The 24,207-nt window shown below is 46.0% G+C and overlaps 1 protein-coding gene across 1 annotated transcript in view; it reads right to left on the minus strand.

Annotated features, from left to right (window-relative positions):
- Positions 1-24,207, minus strand: part of GRIN2A (glutamate ionotropic receptor NMDA type subunit 2A) — a 369,843-nt gene that overhangs the window by 18,804 nt on the left and 326,832 nt on the right. Inside the window, 1 exon segment of the mRNA XM_019468560.2 lies at positions 13,768-13,955. Within this exon segment, the coding sequence (XP_019324105.2) occupies positions 13,768-13,955 (188 nt within the window).

Below are 24,207 nucleotides of genomic sequence, written 5' to 3' on the forward strand. Positions count from 1 at the left end.
AACATACATGGTCGCAATTCTCCAACACATGGTGGGAGTGGGGAGAACTAATTCTCTAGAGTAAAACTGCAGAAAAATGGCAAGATGTCCAGGAAATCCTGTGCGGGCCAAACACCTGTGGAGTCTGCTTAATGCATGTGCCTCACACATGTATGGATGGCCAAGGTGCCATGGCTTAGCAGGCATATGCACTTGTGAGCATAAATGAATTCACAGTAACTTTTTGACAACTGTTCATTTCCCCCATCAATAGTCCTGAAAGTCCTATGACTCATCTTGTATGAGGGCTTTTTAATACCACAAGGAGGTCCTTGTGTCTTAAAAGGCCCTAGACATAAGCGGCCGGCGCTGGGGGGCAGGTATAGAAAAGGACAGCAATAATCCCACATGCCAGGTTGAGGAAGATCTTTGAGGAAGTAAAATGGTATTGCAACTTCCTGGTTTCCTTTTTATTGAAGGGTGATCAAAAGACTACCCGAGACTGTGGAGTCCTTAAGCAAAGGGGATCCCATCCATTGTCCGTTGTACCCACATTCCTCATCCTCAAGGACAGGGCAAGGACTTAAAGGGCATCAAGACTTGGTTGTGGCATGGAGGAGAAAAAGGAGGAGAGATAGGAAGGAAATCGGAAGGGAGGGGAAGGAGAGAAGAAGAGAAGGAAGAAGGAGAATGGAGAAGAACAGAAAGGGGTATAGACCTTTCTAGGAAGTCCCCTGTATCTGCTGTCACTGCTGTCCATAACCAGAGTGGAAGGAAGACCAGTCTGTTGATGGACAGGGTGGGCTACAACTTAAGACAGCTCTGAGACGACTTTGATGACAGCCCTCTTCCTCCATTAGGAGCAGCAGTGTTCCTCTGGCCTCCTCTTTCTTCTCCCAAGTCTGAAGTACCAGATAGGGGTGAGACCGTTGCCAGAGAAGAGTGGGAGAGTGGACAGAGATGGTTAGATTAGATGTCAACTCAGGAAAGTATGTGGGGCAGACACCACAGTCCTCTTGCTCCACTCTACACAAGAAGGAAGGAAGATGGAGAAGGAATTGGGGGTCTCTAAACTATGAGCTATGATCGTACAAGAACATCCAACCAGTGCCATAATGCACACACCTAGCGATCAGTTATACAAGCCCACTTTGCCTCTCTCCTAGAAGGGAGAAACAGGGCACTCAGAAGTTTCCAGAACCACACGCTCTGCTGATGGGAACATAAACGGGTTGTACTTTCCCTGCAAATTGTTTGGAAGTGTCTACTGGAACAGAGTATATGCACACTCTATGACCCAGCAATTTCATCTGTAGGTATATTCCCAATTAAGTGCCTACTTGCACCAAAAATGTACACGAATGTTCAAAGCAGACAAAATTGCAAAATAACGCAAATGCCCATCGACAACAAATGTATAAATAAATTTCAGTATGTTCATATAACAGAACGCCATGCAGTCCTAAATAAATGATACGCTTTAGTTATATGCATTACTATAGATTAATGTCCTAAAAAAGTTCAAAAGGAGGCAAAACCTGTCCGTGTTCATGAGGGGCAGAGTGGTGGTCACTGTGGGGGGAATACTGGCTGCAAGGGATTTTCTAGGGTGCTGGTCATGTTCTAGATCCTCATCTGAGTGGCAGTTACACAGCTGTATAAAAATTAATTGGACATGGAGATTTTTTCAATATAATGAACATATGTTCTAATTTACAGAGAGAAAAAATGGGCAGCCATGGCAAAGTAGAGGTGTAAAGCATTCTTCCATTTTGGGGGTCAAGAGAGAAGATAGCAGAACAAAAAAGACTTTCTAAACCAGAAAGAAAAAAAACCCTCATTTTTTTTTAAGAAACATGAAATTTTTTTTTTTTACAAAGAATAAGTTCTTAAAGGATAAAGAGGAATGAGTTAAATTAAATTCTTCCATATTGTTGGAATTATTTTAAAAGAACATTTTGGACTTTAATGATTGAAGCCAGAAGCCACCAATCTTTCTATAAAGGTCTAATTAGTAAATATTCTCAGCTTTGTGGGCCATCTGGTGTCCGTTGTAACTACTCAGCTCTGCCCCTGCAGGACAAGAACATCCTCAGACACACATGGTGAATAAAAAGGATGTGTCTGTGTTCCAATAAAACTTTATTGACAGAAACAGGCAACAGGCCAATGCGGGCCATAGTTAGCAGAATCCTGATTTAAGCAATTTAAAAAAATGGAAAAAAAATTTTTTTAAAAAGTATATATATGAACAAGAATAAATCCCAATTTAAGGAGACGCTTATCACTGTTATGATCTATGATAACTTGCTGAGTACTTACCATTTCATGGGTAACATACCTAGCAGTTCTCATACATTATACGATTCAACTTGGTGAGGTCGGTGCCATTATAATCCCTAATATAAAGAGGAATGTGGCCCTTACAAAGGATAAATAACTCTCCCTAGACCGTGGAGCTAGAAGACATCAGTTGTTCTATTTGAACCCAAAGCCTTTGGTCTTCACTAGACCCCGTGTTGCCACATTTATGACTTTTTTTGTGTGTGAAATATTACAACTAGAGTCTTAATAAATTACTTAGATATACAAACTGTCCATAAAAATCTTTATGTAAAAATAGTTAAATGTTCCAAAAAGAGGAAAAGACAACTCACTTTTTTTTTCCCATTTTCACTGCTATTCAAAGGAACTCAAATTAAGGCAACTCTAAGATAGCACATGCTCCTTCTAAAACAGCAAAAAGAGCCATAATGCTCGAAGCTGCTTGACTGTTTTAAAACTGGTACATTGGTGCGTTATTAATAGTACTTTTAGATGGAAACAAACTTTTGGGGTATTAATAGGATACTACAGATCAAGACTCCTAGACATGGTTATAGCCATTAACCCTTTGAATTCTACCTCCAAGGGTCTGTTACAAATAGACAATTAAAAGAAAAATAGGCATGGGGGCCCCTGGGTGACTCGGTCAATTAAGCATTCAACTTTTGGTTTTGGCTCAGGTCCTGATCTCCTGGTTTGTGAGTTTGAGCCCTGTGTTGGGCTCTGTGCTGACAGTGAAAAGCCTGCTTGGGATTCTCTCTGCCCTTCCCCTGCTCACACGTGTGCTCTCTCTGTCTCTCAAAATAAATATTTTTTAAAAAGGGAAAATAATGTAATGAATTATGGTTTCATAATGGTTATAACATTTTATACACAATTGGAAAGAACCGTGAGGACTAGACGATGTAATGACCTGAAAAAAAAAGTTTAAAATACAATGTAAATGAACACAGTGGAATATAAAAGCGTATATAACCAATGCTTATATATTTACAGCAGTGTTTCTGCATGAAAAAGGACCAGGAGGTATAGCTAAAGTGAAAATAATTCTGTTGAGGTAGTAGGCTGGGACATTTTGTATGGACATTAGATTGCCTTTCCAAATACGGGTTTTACAAAACGTAGACGGAAAGGGATTCGGGGCCACTGTTTATGCATCCTGTAATTCCCACATTGGGTTCTGTGACATCAGGGTTTGACTTACCAGCAAGCTATTCATTATGTCTTATTTCAACTCTGACGGTTCTCTTGACATTTGACTTTCCCTGGTTTGAGCGATTCACTGCTTGTCAGGCACGAATTTGGCACTGCTGACCTTGTTCTAATCCTGGCATCAGATTGATAATAAACACTGCAGCTCTGAATCTCAAGGGACCTATTGGGAAATTCACTGCTAACTTAGGCATATGAAACCCCTCCAGCACATAGGGAAAGTCAATGGCCCTCCAGGATATTTATGGATTTTATCTGTTTCTTAAGTAAGTGCTGCTCCATTATTATTCCAAATATGTCTCTAGTTAAAATTAGGAGGGAGATAAACAAGTCTAATTTTTATGGTACCATCTGGTCACAGGCCAATGAAGAACCACTTAAACCCTTTATGGCTAATGTAGGCTTAGGACTGACACATTTCTTCCTTTCAGAACATTTCATTTCTGAATGCATGGTTTGCCGTGCGGTTACATTTTACATCCTAGGAGGGTCAAAGTGACTTGGTTGCTGGGGCGTCCAAATGGCCATCGATCACCACGCCCTATGGGTGGATGGCATCAAAGCTGCCATTCTGTGTATGAGTGACGTCTGTGTGCCTGTCACAGTCATCCACGCACAGGATGTCCCTGTGTTCCATACTGTGGTCGCTGTGCGGGCTGACGCTTACACGTTCTACAGCACTTACTTCTTGCGTTTTCACCATCTCCAAGGTCTCTGGATATGGAAACCCAGCTAAGAGCCTAGAGAGACGAGGCTGGAGAGAACTCACGGTGAAGACCCAATTTCATGGACCCCACACGAGTGATCTGTTGGCCCCTGGCCTCTGTATCCAGTACTGACCAATCAGAGATGCATGCTACTAAGGGCTAAATACTGTTATTCTAAGGAGTGGTTCTTAAATCTTACTGCGTTTTAGATATCCCAGAGAGGATGTGAAAAAATGCCCCATGGGGTAAGAATCAGGTATCTATATTTTCCACACGTTCTCCAAGAGAGTCTGACGGACACAGTGTGCCACGAAAGCACTTTGTAAGGAAAGTAACTATTAAGAGCAATAGAGCAGGAACCTCTAATCATTTTTATATTCCACCACCTGGAGCTCAGAAGCTGCTCAGTTATTGTTTGTGAATGAGTGTCTAGAGGCAGACTGAATGAATGAATGAACAACTGGGTTAATAAATCAGGGGGCTTTGTCAATGGCACCCGGTCTTGCTAACTTGATTATAAAGTTCATGATTTATAGAGTAGCCTAGCTCAGCCCAAACTGTGATTTCTGCCTTTGAAGTCTCAATTTGATTAAAACACGTTTAGCAAGGAACAATAACCTTCTGAAATGCCGGGGATTATGCAGCTCCGAGGAGCTCTGTGGGGAACAAGCAATTCCGGCAACCAGGACGGGTCTTTGTGAACCTGGAGAGGCCTCTCTGCAAGCCTGTATCGGGGCCAAACATCTGACTCCTCTTAATTACACTCTGTCCTTGCTCCATTCCTTCTCGTCTCTGGCTTCTGGGTCCTGAGTTTTCCCCAAACTGCCAGGGTTGAATGATCTCAAAAATTAGGCTAAGCCTGTCCCCATGGTGCCGGGGCCTGGGGCATGGACAAGTCTCCTTCTCCGTGGAAAAATGGGGAAAAAAAAGCATAGGTCGCTTGCTCGCCCACCCTCAACCTCTGTTGCCAAGTTATTCTGCCCAGTGTCATCTGCAGGGAACCGATGCTGTGCCTTCAGTGCAAGAGGAATGAACGCTGAATATGGATTCTGGCCAATCTGCATTTAAATCACAGCTGTGACCCTTTCCAGATGGGAAGCCTGCGGTAGAGATGTCGACGAGGGTTGGGAGTAGACAAAAGGAGAAGCAGTACTACAACATGGTTAAAGCCAAGGCCCTGTGGCCCGTTTGCCTACATTCCGATCCCAGATCTGCCACTTAGGAGCTTGTACATATTCCTTGACCTGCCTGTGACTCAGTTTCCTCATCTGCAAACAGGCGTTAATGATCATAACTCATGCCATTTAGCCATTGTGAGGACTGGGTAAAATTAATACCTAGACAGACTGAGATTGTTCTGTGACCCATAGGTCTCCCTCCCTAAGTGTCATCTCTTACTATAAACATCTATAACACCAGTGATCATGGTGGCTGTTGACCCACGGAAGCATTTAGAGAAGTGGAAACTGTCTCTTCCCCTGAAACGGGGCTCTCGGATCCTCGGCATCTCCTCTCCTCCAACTCCTCCCTGCTCACCCACCCCAGCCTTATTCTGGCATTTATCTCTTTAAACCGGTTGAAGCTGCTGGTTGCACTAGGGTGTTGCTGAGTCATCTGAGGACACGGGGACCTATGTCACGAAGAACTGCGGGCAGGGAGGCCAGCGGGAGACAGATTAGAGGCCTCCGAGGCAGGAGTGAGTCAGCCCGTGGTCCGCGCCTCGCTTCTGAGTGGAGCCGGTCGAGACGGGGCGGCCGTGGGCTCTCAGCCTTTTCCAGTTTCCACCGCACCGAGGCTAATTGCTCAGCGGAACAAATGCAGCTCCCTCCGTAGATGCCCGAGCTGAGTCCTGCCTCCCTCTGGCCTGCTCTCCGTGGCTCCTCTGTCTCCTCCTCCCTCCCCTTCCTTCCTGTCTCCTTCCTGTTTGACTCTTTTCTTTATCATTCCTCCCTGCTCTGATTTCTGGCTTCCCTTCCTTCCTCTTTTCCCACCCTCACCTCCCCCTTCCCTTAGGAGAACTGGAAAACCTCCAGTTTTAAGTCTTCTCTGCCCTCTCGTCTTTCTCCAGACAGCCTAAGACCAGGAGCCATCACACTTTTTCTATGAAGGGCCAGACAGTAAATATTTGGAGCTTGGCAGTCTGTGCGGCTGCTCTCGTGGCATCTCGACTCTGCCGCTGCAGGGTGAAAGCAGCCACGGGCAGTATCTGAGTGAATGGAGATGGCTGTGTTCCAATAAAACTTTATTTTCAAAAACAGGCAGCGGCTGGATTACACGCCATGGCCATAGTTGGCCAAACCCGGGGGAAGATACTATTTCTCCTGTTTACTTCCTTGATGCAGAGACCACAAACTCGTTAACAACCGATGATCCATTTAGGTGCTAAAAGCTAGGAAATATATAATTTTGCCAGTTATGTCCATCCCAGAAATTCGAGTTAAAAAGACGAGTGCAAGACAGATATCTGACTAGAAGAGCACGCAGATTCAACAAGGCAAGAATTTGCCTCCATCTTATAGTGAATGAGGGGGTCAGAGGCTTGGGGAGATTTTCATACTGCACAGTGATTGAGTGATTACTTTTTGCGACTCCCTCCCTAGAGAGGCACCTAATGTCCTTCCTAAAGAAAATGGCATCCCCTTCATCAGAAGAGATATTTGATGAAGTCAGCCCTGTAAAAGTGTGCCTGTAGTGTTTTCTTTAAAACAATGTTTGTTTATTTTGAGAGAGTGTGAGTGGGGGAGGGACACAGAGAGAGAGGGAGAGACAATCCTAAGCAGGCTCTGCATTGTCAGCGCAGAGCCCAACACGGGGCTTGATCTCACAAACTGTGAGATCGTGACCTGAGCCGAAACCAAGGCTCGGACAGTTAACAGACTGAACCACCCAGGTGCCCCCGCCTGTAGCGCTGGCACGCACCAGTGAGTTCTGTGTCAGCACCAAGCTCAGTCGTGGGTCCTAAGGGAGACAAAGGGGCAGCAAGAACGGACACGATAGCGTCTGCCCTCCAGGGACTGAGAACGCAGTGCCCCTTAGTGGCACAAGGAAGTGGGGAGGTCCGCAGTGAGCAGGCATGTAATACGTGCCAAGCACTAGATTAGTTTGTGTTTGCTTTCACATAAGCCCCAAACAGCTCCAATAGAGAGGTAAGGAAACTGGAACGCCGAGAAGGTAATTTGCCCAAGATCACACAGCGAGGGAGCTGGGGAACCTTCCACCTTTCCCCTTCACGCGTGATGCTCTGCCGAAGGCCACCAGAACGCCGTGAGCGCGGCGCTAAAGGGGGTCACGGTTTATGAACGCTATCTAGTGGAGAGCTGTGGTCTTTAAGGAGACCTTAAAGGGGGACACGTGGGCTGAAGGGTAGGTCAGACACCCAATCATCAAACGGGTTCAGGAGCAGATTGGAAGAAGGAACTCCATTTTTAAAGGGGGTTTCATGCAAGAGTCCGTGCTTATCTGAAAAAACTTCGGTAGAATTTGAGACACTGCAGAAAGTTGAATGAGGAAAATGTTTAGGGGTCCCTCACTGATCTCCTCAACCAGCGCTGCCCACGCATTCCTAAGTCAGCCTAAGAAGACAGGCCAGGCCACCCAAGCTGTGGGGGTGTCCAGCTCTCCCCAAGACTCGGACGTGAGCGCAAAGATATTAAGCTGGGAAGTTGGACTAGGGCGGGGAGGAGGATATTAACGACCCATCCAGTGGCTCAGAGCAATTTATGAGAATCCTAATTAGATACACAAAGAGCTTCTGCAATCACAAAACCACTCTCTACTCTGGCTGGCAGCATGGGGTCCCTTCCCACCCAAACCCACCCTGCCTGCTTCACTGAAAGAGAGGCCAACAGATAAAAGAATTGGGAGCACTGACAGACCCACTCAGAAGTAGGGAGTGGGCTTCCCCACCAACTCCCTCCAGCACTCCCCAGTCCAAGGTCTGTGAGCACTGTTCTCCTGGAGTGGTGCTTTCCAAAGCTTTAGAGAGTCTATTGTAGCAAGACGTCTGACTGACACAAGAGCAGAGTGTGCGGACCCTTCTAATCTCACATCAATCTGGATGAGTCTTTAAAACGATTGCTGGTGGGGGCACCTGAGTGGCTCAGTCGGCGAAGGGTCCGACTTCAGCTCAGGTCATGATCTCACGGTTCGTGAGTTAGAGCCCTGCATTGGGCTCTGTGCTGACAGCCCAGAGCCTGGAGCCTCCTTCAGATTCTGTCTCCCTCTCTCTCTGCCCCTCCTCACTCATGCTTGGTCTCCCTCTCTCTCTCTCAAAGATAAATAAACATTAAAAAACAATTTAAAACGACTGCTTGCAAAGTTGCAGTTACAAAGGGGCAAAGGGCCCCCAACGTACCTGTCCAAGTGAAACGATATATATGGTATCTTTCAAATATGTCACATATGATATCTGTCATACGTGCTCAGATAGGATATAACTGGGGTCACTAGTTTTAAACTGGGAGAGTCCCAACAAAATGGGTTGAGTTAATCACCCTATTAATGCAATATTAACACAGGGGCTGTATGTGTCATACCTCTCAAATATTTGACATGATATCTATCATATAGATGTAGATATAAGTGCAGTGAAATACAGCATATAGCTTATAAAGATGTACGATATACATACATATATTTGGTTTTATTTGTTCGGTGAACTCGGACGAGATACCAGGGACAAGTAATGTATTTCTGGGTTTAAAAATAAACCAACAGCCATGAAAACTGAGCCAAGTACAAAGAGGAAGATTAAATGTGTCTCTGTGCTAGAGCATATTATTTATAGCTAAGGTGATCTGGCCACTAGCAACCGAGGATTTGCCCCTGGAGCATGGCCCCTGAGCAAGACGATCAGAACCGGAGTTACACGAACCATAAAAAAATCCATACAGGGTGTTGTCCATAGACCAGGAGCAGCTTGTTAGAAATGCAGAATCTGACCCCTGCGCTTGCTTCCCCCATCCCCCGACTGACCCACCGAACCAGAATCTGCACTTTAACAAGATCCCCAGGTGATTCCTGTTTACGTCAAAGTCTGAAAGCTCTGCCTTGGCTCTCTTAACCCAACAGAGCCTCATTTTCCTGCTCTGCAAAATGGGGATAAGATCTGCCCCAGAGTAATGTGTGAAGGGCTGCTAAGAATATTTGTGAGGTACTTGGCCCTGTGCTGGGCCACTGACAACAGGCTCCAACAACTGTTTTCCTTCCTTTTCCCAACATCACTGGCTGCTGAACAGTATTATCATACAGTCTTGTTCTCCTCAATATCTACTTGCTGGCCTCTATACACCCACAGGGCCTTAACCTCTATGATCTTCCATCCATCTCTTCAAATCCCAGGATCACATTTTTAAAAAGTACAAAATCCGTAAGATTGATGGGACCTAACATCTCTCATTCAACCTCTCCTGTGAAGCCAGAAATGCCGTTTTTTAGGTCCCAGACTTACTTACTCTTTATTTCTCACTCAAGTGTCACCTTTTAGGTGCCAGGGAGATACCAGATACTCAACAGATATTTGCCACTTGCTGGATGAATTAATGAATGAGGCTCTATGAACTCAGGCCGTTCTATTTTTTGTCTAAATCTTACTATACCTATTCTTTATGACTTACTCTGCCTTTTCATTCTTCCATTAAAAAACTCAAGTGTATCCCATATTTCCTCTGGACTCCTCTCTCACCTATCCAAGATACCTAAGAATATATAGCCACATATATGTATATGTTACTTCATATTTATGAATTATTATAATAAGCTTGCATCTTGACATTAGATATTTTAAGTTTGTACATTGCCAACCAACTGGACTGTAAGTTCCCTGAAGGAGAGAAGAAAAAGACCATGACATTCCCCTCTAGGAAAGTGTGTTTCCCAGTAAATGTTGGATACTGATGATCAATGCTGAAAAGTACTCATGAGTGTTGTTACTAAAGTACTGAGAAGCAAAGATCCCCGTGGGGCACTCCACTATTTCAGAAAGGATACAGCAATCAGACAGGAAAAGGAAGGCGAGCTCTTATTGGGATTCTGCGTACCTCTTAAGGGAAATCAGCAGTCCATCTCCTAGGGAAATGCCTGGCAGGCTTCACGTAAGAGGCTCCCCCAATAACTAAATGCTCCACTCAAAGGTTGTATTTACACAGCTCATTAGGAGAATTTTTTATACTTTTAACGCACATTAGACTCGTAATCGTCCACCAAAGCTACTCTATAACAAGAGATAAACACTCCATTCTAGAGGATGAATAATAATTAGGTACTGCTTAGCACTGTGCTCTTTACAGGTCTAATTTTAGAGCATAATTAATCCTGCTGAAGCTGCATAAGATAAGTGAAATATTTATGCAGTTGTGTTAATTCATGTATTTACTCCTAGAGAGACATTCAGAATTGGACGTGCCTTTGCGAGAAGATTATCTTAAGACACCCCCTGGAGCAACGTCATTTTCTCTCTAATGTCTTTGCTTCCAGATGGCCTCTAGAGATGAAGCCGAGAAGACACGTGTCCCAATCCTGACAGTCTGACCGGGAAAGCAATGATTGAGGACAGAAAATATGTGTAAGAATCTAGATGCTCTGCTACTACCAGGAACACACTTTTGACCTATCTGGATGCCTGTATTTTGTATTTTTTATTTGCCACAAAGAGCGCATTTTATGTTCGGCACCATAAAGGTTGTTTCCATGATACTATTAACCACCAATACGATACTAAATAGGCTACACTGAATATTGGAGTTGTGGATGGACAACAATGAGGAGGAGGTGGAGACTGGTAATGATGAGGATGGTGGTGACGATGATCATGCTGGTGATAAAATGGTGATGGTGGTGATGGTGATGATGATGATGATGGTGGTGATGGTGATAAGGACAGTGATGATGGTGATGGGGATGGTCATGATGGTGATGGTGGTGATGATGGTGATGGTGATAAGGACAGTGATGATGGTGATGGGGATGGTGGTGATGATGGTGATGGGGATGGTGGTGATAAGGACAGTGATGATGGGGATGGGGATGGTGGTGATAAGGACAGTGATGATGGGGATGGGGATGGTGGTGATTAGGACAGTGATGATGGTGTTGGTGATGATGATATAATGATAATGATGGTGATGACGATAATGGCGATGGTCCTGATAATGATGATGGAGATGATGATGGTAATAGCTTGCATTTATTGAACCACTTCTATTTCCAGGTGCTGGGCCTAGCTAAGCTCTTTACAGGTATCCTTTCATTTCATCCACATGCCAGCCTTATCAAGGAAATATTTCTGCAAGCGTTCATTCACAGATGAGTAAACTGAGGCTAAGGAAGATCACCCCCTTCATAGAAGTATTTGTCAGTGGGGCAAAAGATTTCAGTTCAGAGGTATACTAGATTACTTCTTCCTGAAGGGTCTATAAATCTCATGGATACAATTATCCAACTTTGATAGACATCGTTGGGAATTAAATGAAACAGGAGTGTGACATCATTGATCCCCTTCCAGATTAAGGCCCCTGACGTAGACGCTCTACCACTTTCCATTTCCCCCTCTGTGAAATGGGCATAAGCAACACTGAACGTCATAAAGTTATCATGGATATTAAAGAACACAGGTAACGTATGCAGTCTGGCAGCTGGCTCCCAACTCTCCACCCCTCTCTGTGTCCACACCCCTGGTCATATAACTCCAAACTCCTCCCATAAAAGGCAGAGTGTACCTCTGGTCCCTTTACTTTGGACTTGGCAATCTGACTTGCTTTAGACAGAAGGGTGTTAGCAGATGTGAACACGGCCAACCAGAGACTTGAACAGCACGTGTCCAGTTAGATGTCCTTCTCTGTGCCTGTGACATAGCCGAGAAAAGAGCTTCTGCCAGGCAGCCTGCTGCCCTTTTGGCCTGAGACCCAGAATAAACACACGCAGAGCAGAGACCACACATTTGGTCCACGGATGCACAGCGGGGGCCAGAGCCACCAAGGCCACCACAGCCTGACACAGAGCCCCTCCACTGAACCTGTACTCCCACAGGCAAAACAAATGCTTACCGGAATATGCCTCTAAGATTTCACAGCCAGAGCTGACCGACACAGCCACAAATCACGATTACACAACAGAGAACACACATCGTGATCAGAAGAAGGTGCAAATGCCCCACAGGGAATTCACAGGATCAGACGTTCTTATTTGGGAGTTAAATATAAAACACATTTAGATGTTTGATGGTACTTTGAGAGTCAAGGGCTTAATTCCGGGAGCAGAGAAGAGGGTGCATTGAATGATGCACCTTGTTCAGATCCACACCACGCTGTGTACTAACCTCTGCCCATTTCAATATTCTATCTGACTGCAGTGTTGACGGATCTGCCTCTCCCAGCTGCAGAGGCACAGCGTCCTGTGTAACCATCTCTGAATAGGGCCTCCAGCCGTCCTTGAGTACAGCTTCTGACCGGGGCCCGAACTTCTGTACCCCGCTCACACCCACTCAAGTCTTCAGGCGTCACTGGCCATGAGGCTCACTTTGCTTTTCCCTTCTCAGTGTTGGCAATTCAAAGGGACACCCACATGCCATTGGAGCCAGGATGGGATCCTAAAACCCGTGGCGTGGAACTCTCGTGTGCTGAGGTCACCGACCAGGGAGTACGGAAGGCCAGACTGAAGGAAATGTTGGCTGGAGACACAGTCGGCCCAATTACCTACACCGATCCGTACATGCCAAAGTCCCATTAGACTGTGAGACCCACGGGGGTGGGATCTATCTTTTGGTCTGTTGAGCAAGAGGCAGACTTTATTCCTTTCTACAGACTGCTTCTCCTTCACCCCTCCACGGGATAATAACAGGAGCTGTTTGTGTTAGAACAACATAACCCCACCCCTCAGGCACTCCTGATGGGCCCAGGAAAAAGAGGTTGATTCAAAATGCATCAGGAATCCTTCCTCTGCAATGTGAAATTTAGAATTTAGAGAACAGAGCTTAGGACTGGAGCCGAGTTCATGCAGAGTCATGGTTTCTCTGGCCCAGCACTACTAACATTTGGGGTCAGGTGATTCTGTGTTTTGAGATGTGGAGGGCTGTCCTGGATGCCGTAAGATGTATGCCAGTACCCTGGCCTCTACCCACTAGAATCCAGGAGCAAACAGCCTCCCAATCATGACAAAGATGTCTCCAGACATAGCCCAATACCCACTGGGAGCCCAAACTGTCCCCAGTGAGACCTGGTGCTCTAGGACAGATCTACGAATTCCTGCTATTAAGACTCCAGGATCGCTCTGGTTCCTGTTTTCTTTTCTCTAAGCCTATTTGCTCAACCCTTCCCTCAATTCACTGAGATAGACACTTCTGCATCCTTAAAATAAATCCCCTTTGACAGTTTCATTGTCTAAAACTGGTTTCTGTTACAAGCAACCTAAAAAACGTGGTGTCGTGTGAGAGGCCCCTGACCAAGAGTGAGCGAGCTCACCCTACCAAGGTCTACTGGAAAGCCAATCAGAAAACAGAGCGCAAGGGTGTCATGTCCCCCGAAAGTTAGGGGGTCACCCAAGGTCTTACCATCACCCACAAACTGGAGCAGGGCCAGGTCAATCTGCCTCTTCCAAGGGGAGCCCTTCTGGAGAGCAATTCCGTAGCCAGTGGTGGCGAAGATGTACCCGCTCCCGATGGTCACCAGCTTGCAGCCTTCATCCCTCCCAGCCTTGTAATTCAAGACCGCAGCATCGTAGATGAAAGCATCCAGTTTCCTGCAATGATAAAAAACCAGGGGGTCATGGGGATGGCGGGGTACCATTTCGGGGCCCAGCTCCTGGGGCCCGAGGCAGCACCTCACACTGTCTTTCACACCACACGGGGTGACTCATGGCCACTTCGTCCCCTCGTCATAAAAGGATCTATTTTTAATGAGGAGATAAAAGCCAGAAGCTTTTCTCTCCAAGTTACAGGAGTCAGCCAAATAAAGACATAAAGAATCCTTATGCCCAAGTGAGTAAACAGTTGAGTTTGCTGGTTTGTTAAGCACTTAGCACTCCCAACAGTGGAGAACAGCGGCCTATTTAGAAAGGTTTGCATCAGACCAAAATAAACCATTAAGGTACAGGAGAATTTGGTGGAGGCTGCAGGAAGGGAGAGCGAGTACATAGGAATGATGTCTTTTCCTCCCAGAGGAAACATGTTTACTGTCTATGTATATTACAGAAATTATTACATGATAAGTTTTAGAAACCTCAATAATATAGAAAGTATCAAAAATACAATTAAAATTTAAATTGCCCATAATTCCGTAATTCAGAAGCAGAGGGTAACACACTGGTGAACAGCCTTCCAAATTTCTCAGGCAGTTGTACACATGTATGCTTGCACACACACCCACACCTTTAAAAAAATTCTTTTTAATTTTTTAAAATGTTTTATTATTTACTCTTGAGAGAGAGAGAGAGAGAGAGAGAGAGAGAGCAAGCGTGAGTCGGGGAGGGGCAGAGAGAGAGGGAGACACAGATTCCTAAACAGGCTCCAGGCTCTGAGCTGTCAGCACCAGGGCCTGACACGGTGCCTGAACTCACGAACCGCGAGATCATGACCTGAGCCAAAGTCAGAGGCTTAATGAACAAAGTCAGAGGCTTAATGAACTTAACGAACAAAGTCAGAGGCGCCCCCATACCCACGTGTTTTAAAACAGGGGTTGGCAAACGTCTTCTGTAAAGACAAGATAATCAGTTAAGCTTTGTGGGCCACACAATCTCTATCACAACCTCTCAACTCTGTTGCTGTAGCATGTTTTGGGCTGGTCCCCCCCCCCCCCAACCCCAACAAATTCCTATGTTGAAGCCCTAACCCCCGGCATGTCAGAATCTGACCTCGTTTGGACATAAGGTCATTGCAGATGTGATTCGTTAGCCTAAGGTCACATGGGGGACGTGTGGGCCCCCAAACCACTATAAAAAAGGGGGAAATTTGACCACAGACACACAGGCAAGGAGACCACCACCATGGGGAGGCTGGAGTTCACACTGTCACAAGCCAAGAAGCTACCAGACGCTGAGAGAGAGGCCCCGGAACAGATACTACCCTCGTGCCCTCAGAGCCAGCACAGCCCTGCGGACCCCTTGGTATCAGATTCCAGCCCCACAACAGTGAGACCGAAAAATTCCTATTGTGTAAGCCTCTCAGTTTCTAGTACTTTGTTCTTGCAGACCTAGGAAGTGAGTACACAACACAAAAGCGGCCCTAAATAATGCAGAAGTGAATGAACTCAGCTCTGTTCCAATAAAAGGTTATTTATAAACACAGATTGGCCCGTGGGCCATGGTATGTCCTTGTTTCAACCTGCAAATTATCATTATTCCATACAAACTACTTCCCAAGTTGCCTTCTTTGCTTGTTGCCATGTCAATAACATAGCACATTTTTTTCCCTTTGTGGATGTATTTATTTTTATTAAGATCGAATAAAGTGCCACATAAATTTGTACCCATTCTACATCCTGGAAATCACCACACAGATTAAGGCATCAAACGTTATCATCTCAGAAGTCCTGCATGACCCTTCCCAGCCCACACCCCCAAAAGGCAAGCATTAAATTGTCCCTCGATACCGTGGCTGTACCTCTTTCATTACCCAGGTCACTGTCAGTGGGTATGAGTACTGTTCGCAATTTTTAAAAGTATTTAACAAGGCTGAAGTGGTCGCCCTTGTACATGGGGATGGATGGCTCAAAACTAGGTAGGGATGGGATGGGATGTCCTCAAGTAGATAGAAAAGCTAAATCGGAGATTACTCAACGTCCTGGTACTTTCTTAACTTTACTGCCTTTCTTTATTTAACAAGAACACATAAAACAGTGAAGCAAAGAAAAATAAAAGTGGCAGGGAAAGGAGGTAAAATGTTGCATTCTTTCAGAGACAGCTGCTGAAGGCCTCCCGATGGGAATAAAACTATTTGGAAGGTTTACAGCGGCATGCTTCATTTTAATTTTTTGTTTCTGTAATGGTTAGAGGTGGGGCAAGACTGCAAGGCTCATCTCACCAACACAAAGACTCTAAAGTCTTTCTCCCAAGGCTGCAGAACTGAGGGTTTGGGATTATAGTCAGAGAGTATTAAAAGGGGATGAGATCATCCAAGTGGAAGGGGAAGGAAACTAAGCATTGTTAATGGTGATGGTAAACCAGAGCTGATGAACCAAGAGGAAACAGCCTTCTGGACAGCCAGCAATGCAGAGAGCTGTGGAAATATGAGATGGAGAGTCAAAAACAATTTGTACATGAAGGTGGGGGAGCGTGTGACAGGAGCAGTGGATGGGCAGGTAGAGGGGCTTGGGATTCTCTAGTAGACTCGGAGACGGTGGGACCTCGGGAAACTCACTTCCTTCTTTTGGATTGCCAGTTCCTCATCTGTGAGGTGGTCACTGGGGTGCTGCTGAGATACTCCTCTAGCTGTGGCATTCTGATTCCACAAGCCAAGAGTCATCTTCTGTGACTATCAGTAGGGAAACTGAGGCTCTTGATGACATGTGTATCCTGAGGACTTGGGGCCATGGATGGCATCTGTCTTCTTCATGAAACTTACGTGCTTGCAACGTCAATACCTTAACATATTAAGGTTGCCATGGAGATGCTGGGAACGTGGGTTTTGCTGAGACTTCCTAAGCCTCATCCCACTCAATTCTCAAAAAGACATAAAACAAAAAACAAAAATACACACATACATGCATACAGGGGCATTCAAATGTTAAGACCATCTGTATGTGTGAGGTGAAATCTCTCCCTATCCTGGTAAGCCACCACACATTGAAGCGTTTCTGGGATAGAAATCCCAGTGCGGTTTTAACCGGTTTTTACTGGAAATCCCAGTGTGGTTTTAACTGCACCTGGCAACCATCAAGAGCTATCCAACAGCAGCTTAAATCACCATTTTATGGACAGGCACAGATTTTTGCAAATCATTACCATTATCTCATGATAAAATATTCTTCAGCTGAGCACAAAACGACCAGATGAGCAGAAAGAAAAAAGGAAGTTTTCTCAGGAAACAAAGTTTGCAAAAGTAAGATGCTGTTAAGGCAGAGGGAGGACAATCGCAAAAGACCCGAGTGAATGAAGCAGTTCCACACACTGGTGTGTATGGTGTGGGCTGGTGGCCAGGAAGGGCCACAGAGAGGCCTGGCGCGGGTCTCAGGCCCGCATCAGAACCAAAAGGAGGACAGTGCAGGAAGGAAACTGCAGGGCCCTGTGATGTTGGTTTTCTCTCCCTCATCAGTGATTCTAGAGAGCTGAGGTCTAAATGCAATGGTCACAGACACCTGCGTGTTTACAAACATCCTGGGGCTTGCACAGCAATCCCCCCCCCCCCACCCCCCGTAGATAGCTGGTCCTCACAGCGCTTTGCAAAAGAGGAGGGAGATATACAATTGGTATTGTTCTTTTCCTATGTGGTCTATGAGCAGAGCGGGTCCCATGGGGCTAAGGCAAACGGAAGCCCGTCTATATCACTGTCTCTGTGACAGTGCTGCCCAGTAGAGCTTCTGAAACCAACGCTGCACGTCTACTCTGTCTGATGTGGCTATCACGCATTTGAAGTGCGGTTCGTGCAAGTGGGGAGCTGAGTTTTTATTTTTATTTCCTCACATTAATTTAGATTCTGTCGTTAAGTGGTCACTCACGGCTGGTTGCTCCTTAAGTGGACGGCATAGCTCCAGGTGGGCAGGGGAAGGCTGTGGGGAGCAGGTTCCCTCCTTGCTCTGACCCAAAGAGGTACACCTGCTCTCTTTTCAATTGAGAGAAAAATGTTCCTATTTTTTAAAAGAAGAAATTGAGACGTGCTGACATCCTCAAGAGTGGGCTCTGTGGTCAAAGACTCGGAGCCAGGGGCCTGTGTTTCCGAGCCCCAGTCTTCTCTCTGCAAAGTGGGATGGACAATCTCTGCCCTTGGGGGGCTTTGGGAACAAGGTGAGGTTACGTGAGTAAAATGTGTGCACCGTGTCTGGCACAAAACAAATGCTTGAAACACACCGATGCGTTCAATCGAATTCAGATTTTATGGCCTTTTCCACGACGTTCTGTGCACTGCCTGTGACCAATCCAGTCCCGGGTACTTGACACGCATTGTCTCATCCCACTGAGTCCTGCTATCAGGGCACGGGTGGATGTGTGGCTGCCATCCCCATCGCCAGGTGAGGAAACGGAGGCAGTGGAGGGCCACGTGACTCACACCGTCTGGTGTCACCACAGTGTCTGGCCTTCCACACAGTCTGATGCCAGAGGCCACAGACACAACCACTGTGGCCACGAGGTTCTGTGACACTTGCAGGGTAGACCAAGGCAAGTCTGTATTTTGCTCATGAAATTCAGACCGGCGGGCACAGCTGTGAGTCAAGCCCGGCGCTACGAGAGAAGAAGCCGGGATCAGAGCCTGGCTGCAACAGCCTCGATGGGTCAACTTCATGTGTCTCTTTCCCAACAGATGCACAGCCACGGAGAGTCCAGAGTCTCCCCCGCAGAAACCTTCTCTCACCCCCAGCACACCCCACCCCTGCCTTCAGGACACGTGTAGGCATAGACGCCACAGCTCCCGTTGGTGCAGGGTCCGGAAGAGAAAAGCCCCCTGAAACGGAAGCATCTGGGGGCCCGGAGCTGAGATTTCGGGAGACAGCCAGCTATCAGGACGCAGCGTGGTAGCTGACAGCCCCTGGGTGTGAAGCAGCAGGAAGTAAAGCCGGCCCGGCAGGAAAGAGGCCCCAGAGCTCACAGGAGTCCCCGGGACACTGGGGGGCTCACAGGTAAGGAAGCCAGTCATGCTTCTCTGCTCCGTGTTTCCCGCTCCTGCTTTTCAAGAGGAAACCGTCTTCGTCCCGCCTTCCCAGCTCCTGCCCATGTCCCATGGCTGTCACAGGCTGGAAGCTTCTCCCACGGGCCAGCGGAGGCCTAAAGGAGGGGATCTGAGAGTAGCCATGGGGACAAAGCCCCTACCTGGTCCACCTCTCTGCCTGTCCTCCCCACAGAAGGGCCATCTCTTCTCCAAACATTTGTGACAAGTGAACGGCCACCTTGGCTCCCCAGCCTGAGGTGTGGAACAGAACTGGAGCCCCAAATGAATGCAGTGCTGTGCTGTGTGTGCTGTGTGTGTGTTTGCTGTGCTGGCCCACCCCCCGCCATGCATCATAGAGGCGGTGTGGGTGCCCTTGCTCGCTTCCTGTCACTGGCAGTCCTCAAGGAAAGCAAATGATTAAAACCGGCAGCCATTCGGGATGGGGGGTGGGGAGCAGTAACACTTCCGTCTGCCGATGTGCCAACATGCAAAGTAAGGAGGATGTCACACGTGCCCCGTGCTACTTTAACCGAGCACTTTCCTGCCAGAGTTTTCGACGGCTCTGAAGAGGCTGCTACAGCTTTCTCGAGTGTGTCGATCTGACGCTGTCACCGGGGTCGGTGTCCCTTCTGCCAGCGTGGTGGCCTCAGAGTTCACTCCTTGCCCCAAGACTGCCTGTTGGCCAATCTGATGCCCCCAACACGAGGGAAGGCCACGGCCCCGAGGCAAGGCCTGGCCCTTTGGGGAAAGGGACTTGTATGGCGAGGCAGCTTGACATTTCCTAATCAAAAGTTTCCGGTTTTAGCTCATCATCTCCTTCTGCATGTTTTCAGATGCTCTCTGGGGGTCTCAGTACATTTAAAGGCTAATTATATCGTTAGAGTTAATTATTCATCCATTAACATTCAAGAAGCCTTTAACGAGACACTGACTTGTTCTGATGAATTAATGAATCTGGAGTGTGGACGGGTGTGTCTGTGCCTGCGCACGTGTGTTTTGGAGTCTAGTCTAAAGTGTTATGAAAATTAAACACCTCTTGGATGATAACTGGATGTACGTTGGAGCTCACGTGCGAGCCTAGCCAGAACGGAAATGCAGCGGCCAGAAATTCAGGCCAATCAGGGCGTTGGGACGCCTGGGAGTGGGGCTCGGGTGACTCCGCAGTCTCCGCCAGTGAGGCCCCCCGCACGGGACCTCTGTGAGCTTGGGTTTTCCCACGTGGAAGAAGGGGAAATGACACCTCTTTCTCAGGGTGGCTGTTGGATGGACGAAGACAGATATGAACATGTTCTGTAAATTCAGGCGCAAGTTCAGGGGCTGGCGTGGCCGTGATGACGTCAGTGTGCGCACAGGCGAAGGCGGTATGGATCCTCAGCAAGCACCCAGACACAAGGCTGTTGGGCGGTTGAGGGTGTTCATGGGCCCAAGAAGTGGTACCACTGAGGCATGACAACCCTTGGAACTACCTGCTTGGGGAAGAGACCCTCAGCACGCACAGGCTGTACCTGCCGTCGGCACGGGATGGTCTAAAACTGGCTTTACGAAAGTGGCTTAGAATCACATCTGGACTCCCAGTTTGTGAATATAAGCTGCAAAATTAGAGTTATATGGACACGGATGCATTTTCACTAGGGAAGCTTTTTTTTTTTTTTTTTTTTTTTTTTTTCAGAGCAAACTCCATTAAGCTAATCTAATTCCTAGATCGATGTCTCCTACAGCCTAGTTATTGTTTCCAACTTTTCTGGAAACTGTTTTCACTGGGATCAATTCTTTTGTGTTTAAATTTTATAAGGATTTGACTCACTGATCAGTGTTTGGACCACAACAAACTTGACTAATTTATAGCTGCTGCCATTTTGAGTTCCTTGTATGGTTATTATTTCCACTAAAGTTCAATTCTCCTGAGTCAAAATTGTGCAGAGACCCAAACTTGCTGGGGAAAGTTTGAGTCATCTATGGATTTTTAGTCAATAACAAATTTCACCCTGTGTGCTTTTAACTGTTGTCAGTTTAATTTGTATGGATTATGTCTACTGGTGATGATAGTGGCCGGGAACTGGGTTTTAAAAAGACTGATAGTTAATATTTATTTTTTAGCTGAGAAAATTCTTAGCGATTTTGTGAGACAGAGACAGAGAAAGGCAGAGAAGGAGGGAGAGAGAAGGAGGTAGAGATATGGATGGAAGCGGGCACCAAGGAAAACAGGAAGAGAAAGAGAACGAGAAAGAGGGAATCAGAAAAAGAGATGGTGAAGGGGACACAGTAAGTCACAGACAAGGAGAGAATAAGAAACGGGGAGATGGGAGAGAGAGAGAGAGAATAAGAGACACAGAAGAGGGGGTGTACCCTTTGCCTACTGATGAATAACCTCAAAAGTAAGAAATAGTTGGAAAAAAAATACAGCAAATCCTTGCTTTGTTTCTGTTCAATTCAACAATGGACCCAACTAGCCATGTCCAAGGAGTTGACAGGTCGTGTAACACTGTCTTTTTCTTTTACTATTTTCCAACAAGGCAACCGAGGCCCTAAGATCTCTGCCTAAGGCCTCCCACAGTCCAGGATTCCAGACCAGTCCATGACTTGCCCAAGCAATGTGCCTTCAGAACACCACTGTGGGGCTTCCTCACATGGGATGTGGGGTCAGAGGAACAAGACCGTGGCACGTAGAGTGAGTCTGTGTGTTTCTCTAAGCCTTGATTTCCCCACCTGACCAGAAGGAAAACAATCTCCCTCACATGGCTGTATACTGGTTGGATGAAGTAACAACTACAAACATGTTCTGGTGAGTTCTAAGGCGCTAGGCAAATGCTATGCTTCTTCACCCCACAATTCACGTTCCGACATTGGAAAAATACAGATTCCTTCTGGAATATAAAGCTTTTATACAGAGTCCCTTAGATTACCCTCTTCAAGGGTTGGGATCATGCTAACCATTCCACTGCTAATTCCGTGGCGCATGGCCTGTTATAAAGAATGCTCAGGGGCACCTGGGTGGCTCAGTTGAGTGAGCACCCGACTTCGGCTCAGGTCGTGATCTCACGGTTTGTGAGTTCGAGCCCTGCGTCGGGCTCTGTGCTGACAGCTCAGAGCCTGGAGCCTGCTTTGGATTCTGTGTCTCCTTCTCTTTCTGCCCCTCTCCCCACCCTCAAAAATAAGTAAACATTTAAAAAAAGAGTGCTCAAAAATTTTTTCTTAGACTTTTCTTGAATGTCTGCCGTGTGCCAGACACTATGTTATTTGCCTACATATCTCATTTAACCCTACCTACCCTGTTTTCCTAAGCCGAGGAGCCAAAATTAGCATCATTTTATGCATAGGAAGACTGGGGTGTACGGGGTTGATTGACTTGTCCCAGGCCCCACAGCTGGACGTTGGCAGAGTGGGGATTCCAATCCAGGACACTCAGTTTGGAGGCATCACATTATACTGCTGCTAGTGACAGTGACACTGCTGAGCCTGTCACACCAAAACTGCAAGACGGGCAATCGCAAGGACCGAAAGCCATATGAAAATGAAGGAAAGAATAGAAAAAAAAATCAACATTTGATAAAATGCTGTTATGCATCAGATACAGTGCCGAGTACTTTCCCTAGAGTCAATTCACTTAATTCCAGGGGATGGGACTGTACAGATGTGGGGAAAGCTCAGAGAGGTTATTTATTTGCCAGAAGTCACAGAGGTGGTCGTTATCACAGCCAGGGTATGCATCTAGTCATTTCTCACTCCCAGGCAGATATTCTGCACCAAGAGTCCACCCAGAAAATAAGCCAATCAGTCACCCAAATAAGACTGAGCTTTTTCAAGAAGGTATATATACTTTGACTCAGATATTCTCCTTCTTGAGATTATCCCTAGAGAACTACAGAGGACTCATCCGGATTTTTTTTTCAGATTTTAAAATTTTCTTTCTTTTTTTTTTTAATTAAATAGAACTTATTGTCAAATTGGTTTCCATATAACACCTAGTGCTCATCCCAACAGGTGCCCTCCTCAGTGCCCATCACCCACTTTCCCCTCTCCCCCATCCCTCCATCAACCCTCAGTTTGTTCTCTGTATTTAAGAGTCTCTTATGGTTTGCCTCCTTCCCTCTCTGTAACTTTTTTTTCCCTCCCCCCCCCCCCACTACGGTCTTCTGTTAAGTTTCTCAGGATCCACATAAGAGTGAAAACATATGGGACCTGTCTTTCTCTGCCTGACTTATTTCACTTAGCATAATACTCTCCATTTCCAGCCATGTTGCTGCAAATGGCCAGATTTTATTCTTTCTCATTGCCAAGTAGTATTCCATTGTATATATAAACCACATCTTATTTATCTATTTGTCAGTTGACAGACATTTAGGCTCTTTCCATAATTTGGCTATTGTTGAAACTGAGCTATAAACATTGGGGTACATGTGCCCCTATTCATCAGACAGTCTCTTTAACATATGGTGCTGGGAGAACTAGACAGCAACATGCAGAAGAATGAAACTAGATCACTTTCTTACACCATACACAAAAATAAACTCAAAATGGATGAAGGACCTGAATGTGAGACAGGAAACCATCAAAACCCTAGAGGAGAAAACAGGAGAAACCTCTTTGACCTCAGTTGCAGCAATTTCTTACTCGACTCATCTCCAAAGGCAAGAGAATTAAAAGCAAAAATGAACTATTGGGACCTCAACAAGATAAAAAGCTTCTGAACTGCAAAGGAAACAATCAATAAAACTAAAAGGCAACCGACAGAATGGGAAAAGATATTTGCAAATGACATATCGGATAAAGGGCTAGTATCCAAAATTTATAAAGAACTCACCAAACCCCACACCCGAAAAACAAATAATCCAGTAAAGAAATGGGCAGAAGACATGAATAGACACTTCTCCAAAGAAGACATCCAGATGGCCAACAGATACATGAAACAATGCTCAATGTCACTCCTCATCAGGGAAATACAATCTAAACAAAACTAAAAGGCAAATGACAGAATGGATAACAATATTTGCAAATGGCATATAAGATAAAGGGTTAGTATCTAAAATCTATAAAGAACTCACTAAACTCAATACCTGAAAAACAAATAATCCAGTGAAGAAATGGGCAGAAGACATGAATAGATACTTTTCCAAAGACATCCAGATGGCCAACAAACATATGAAAAGATGCTCAATGTCGCTCCTCATCAGGGAAACACCAGTCAAAACCACACTC

This window comes from Panthera pardus, unplaced genomic scaffold (genome assembly GCF_024362965.1).
Source record: "Panthera pardus isolate Hobbes unplaced genomic scaffold, ASM2436296v1 HiC_scaffold_5, whole genome shotgun sequence".
Lineage (NCBI taxonomy): Eukaryota > Metazoa > Chordata > Mammalia > Carnivora > Felidae > Panthera > Panthera pardus.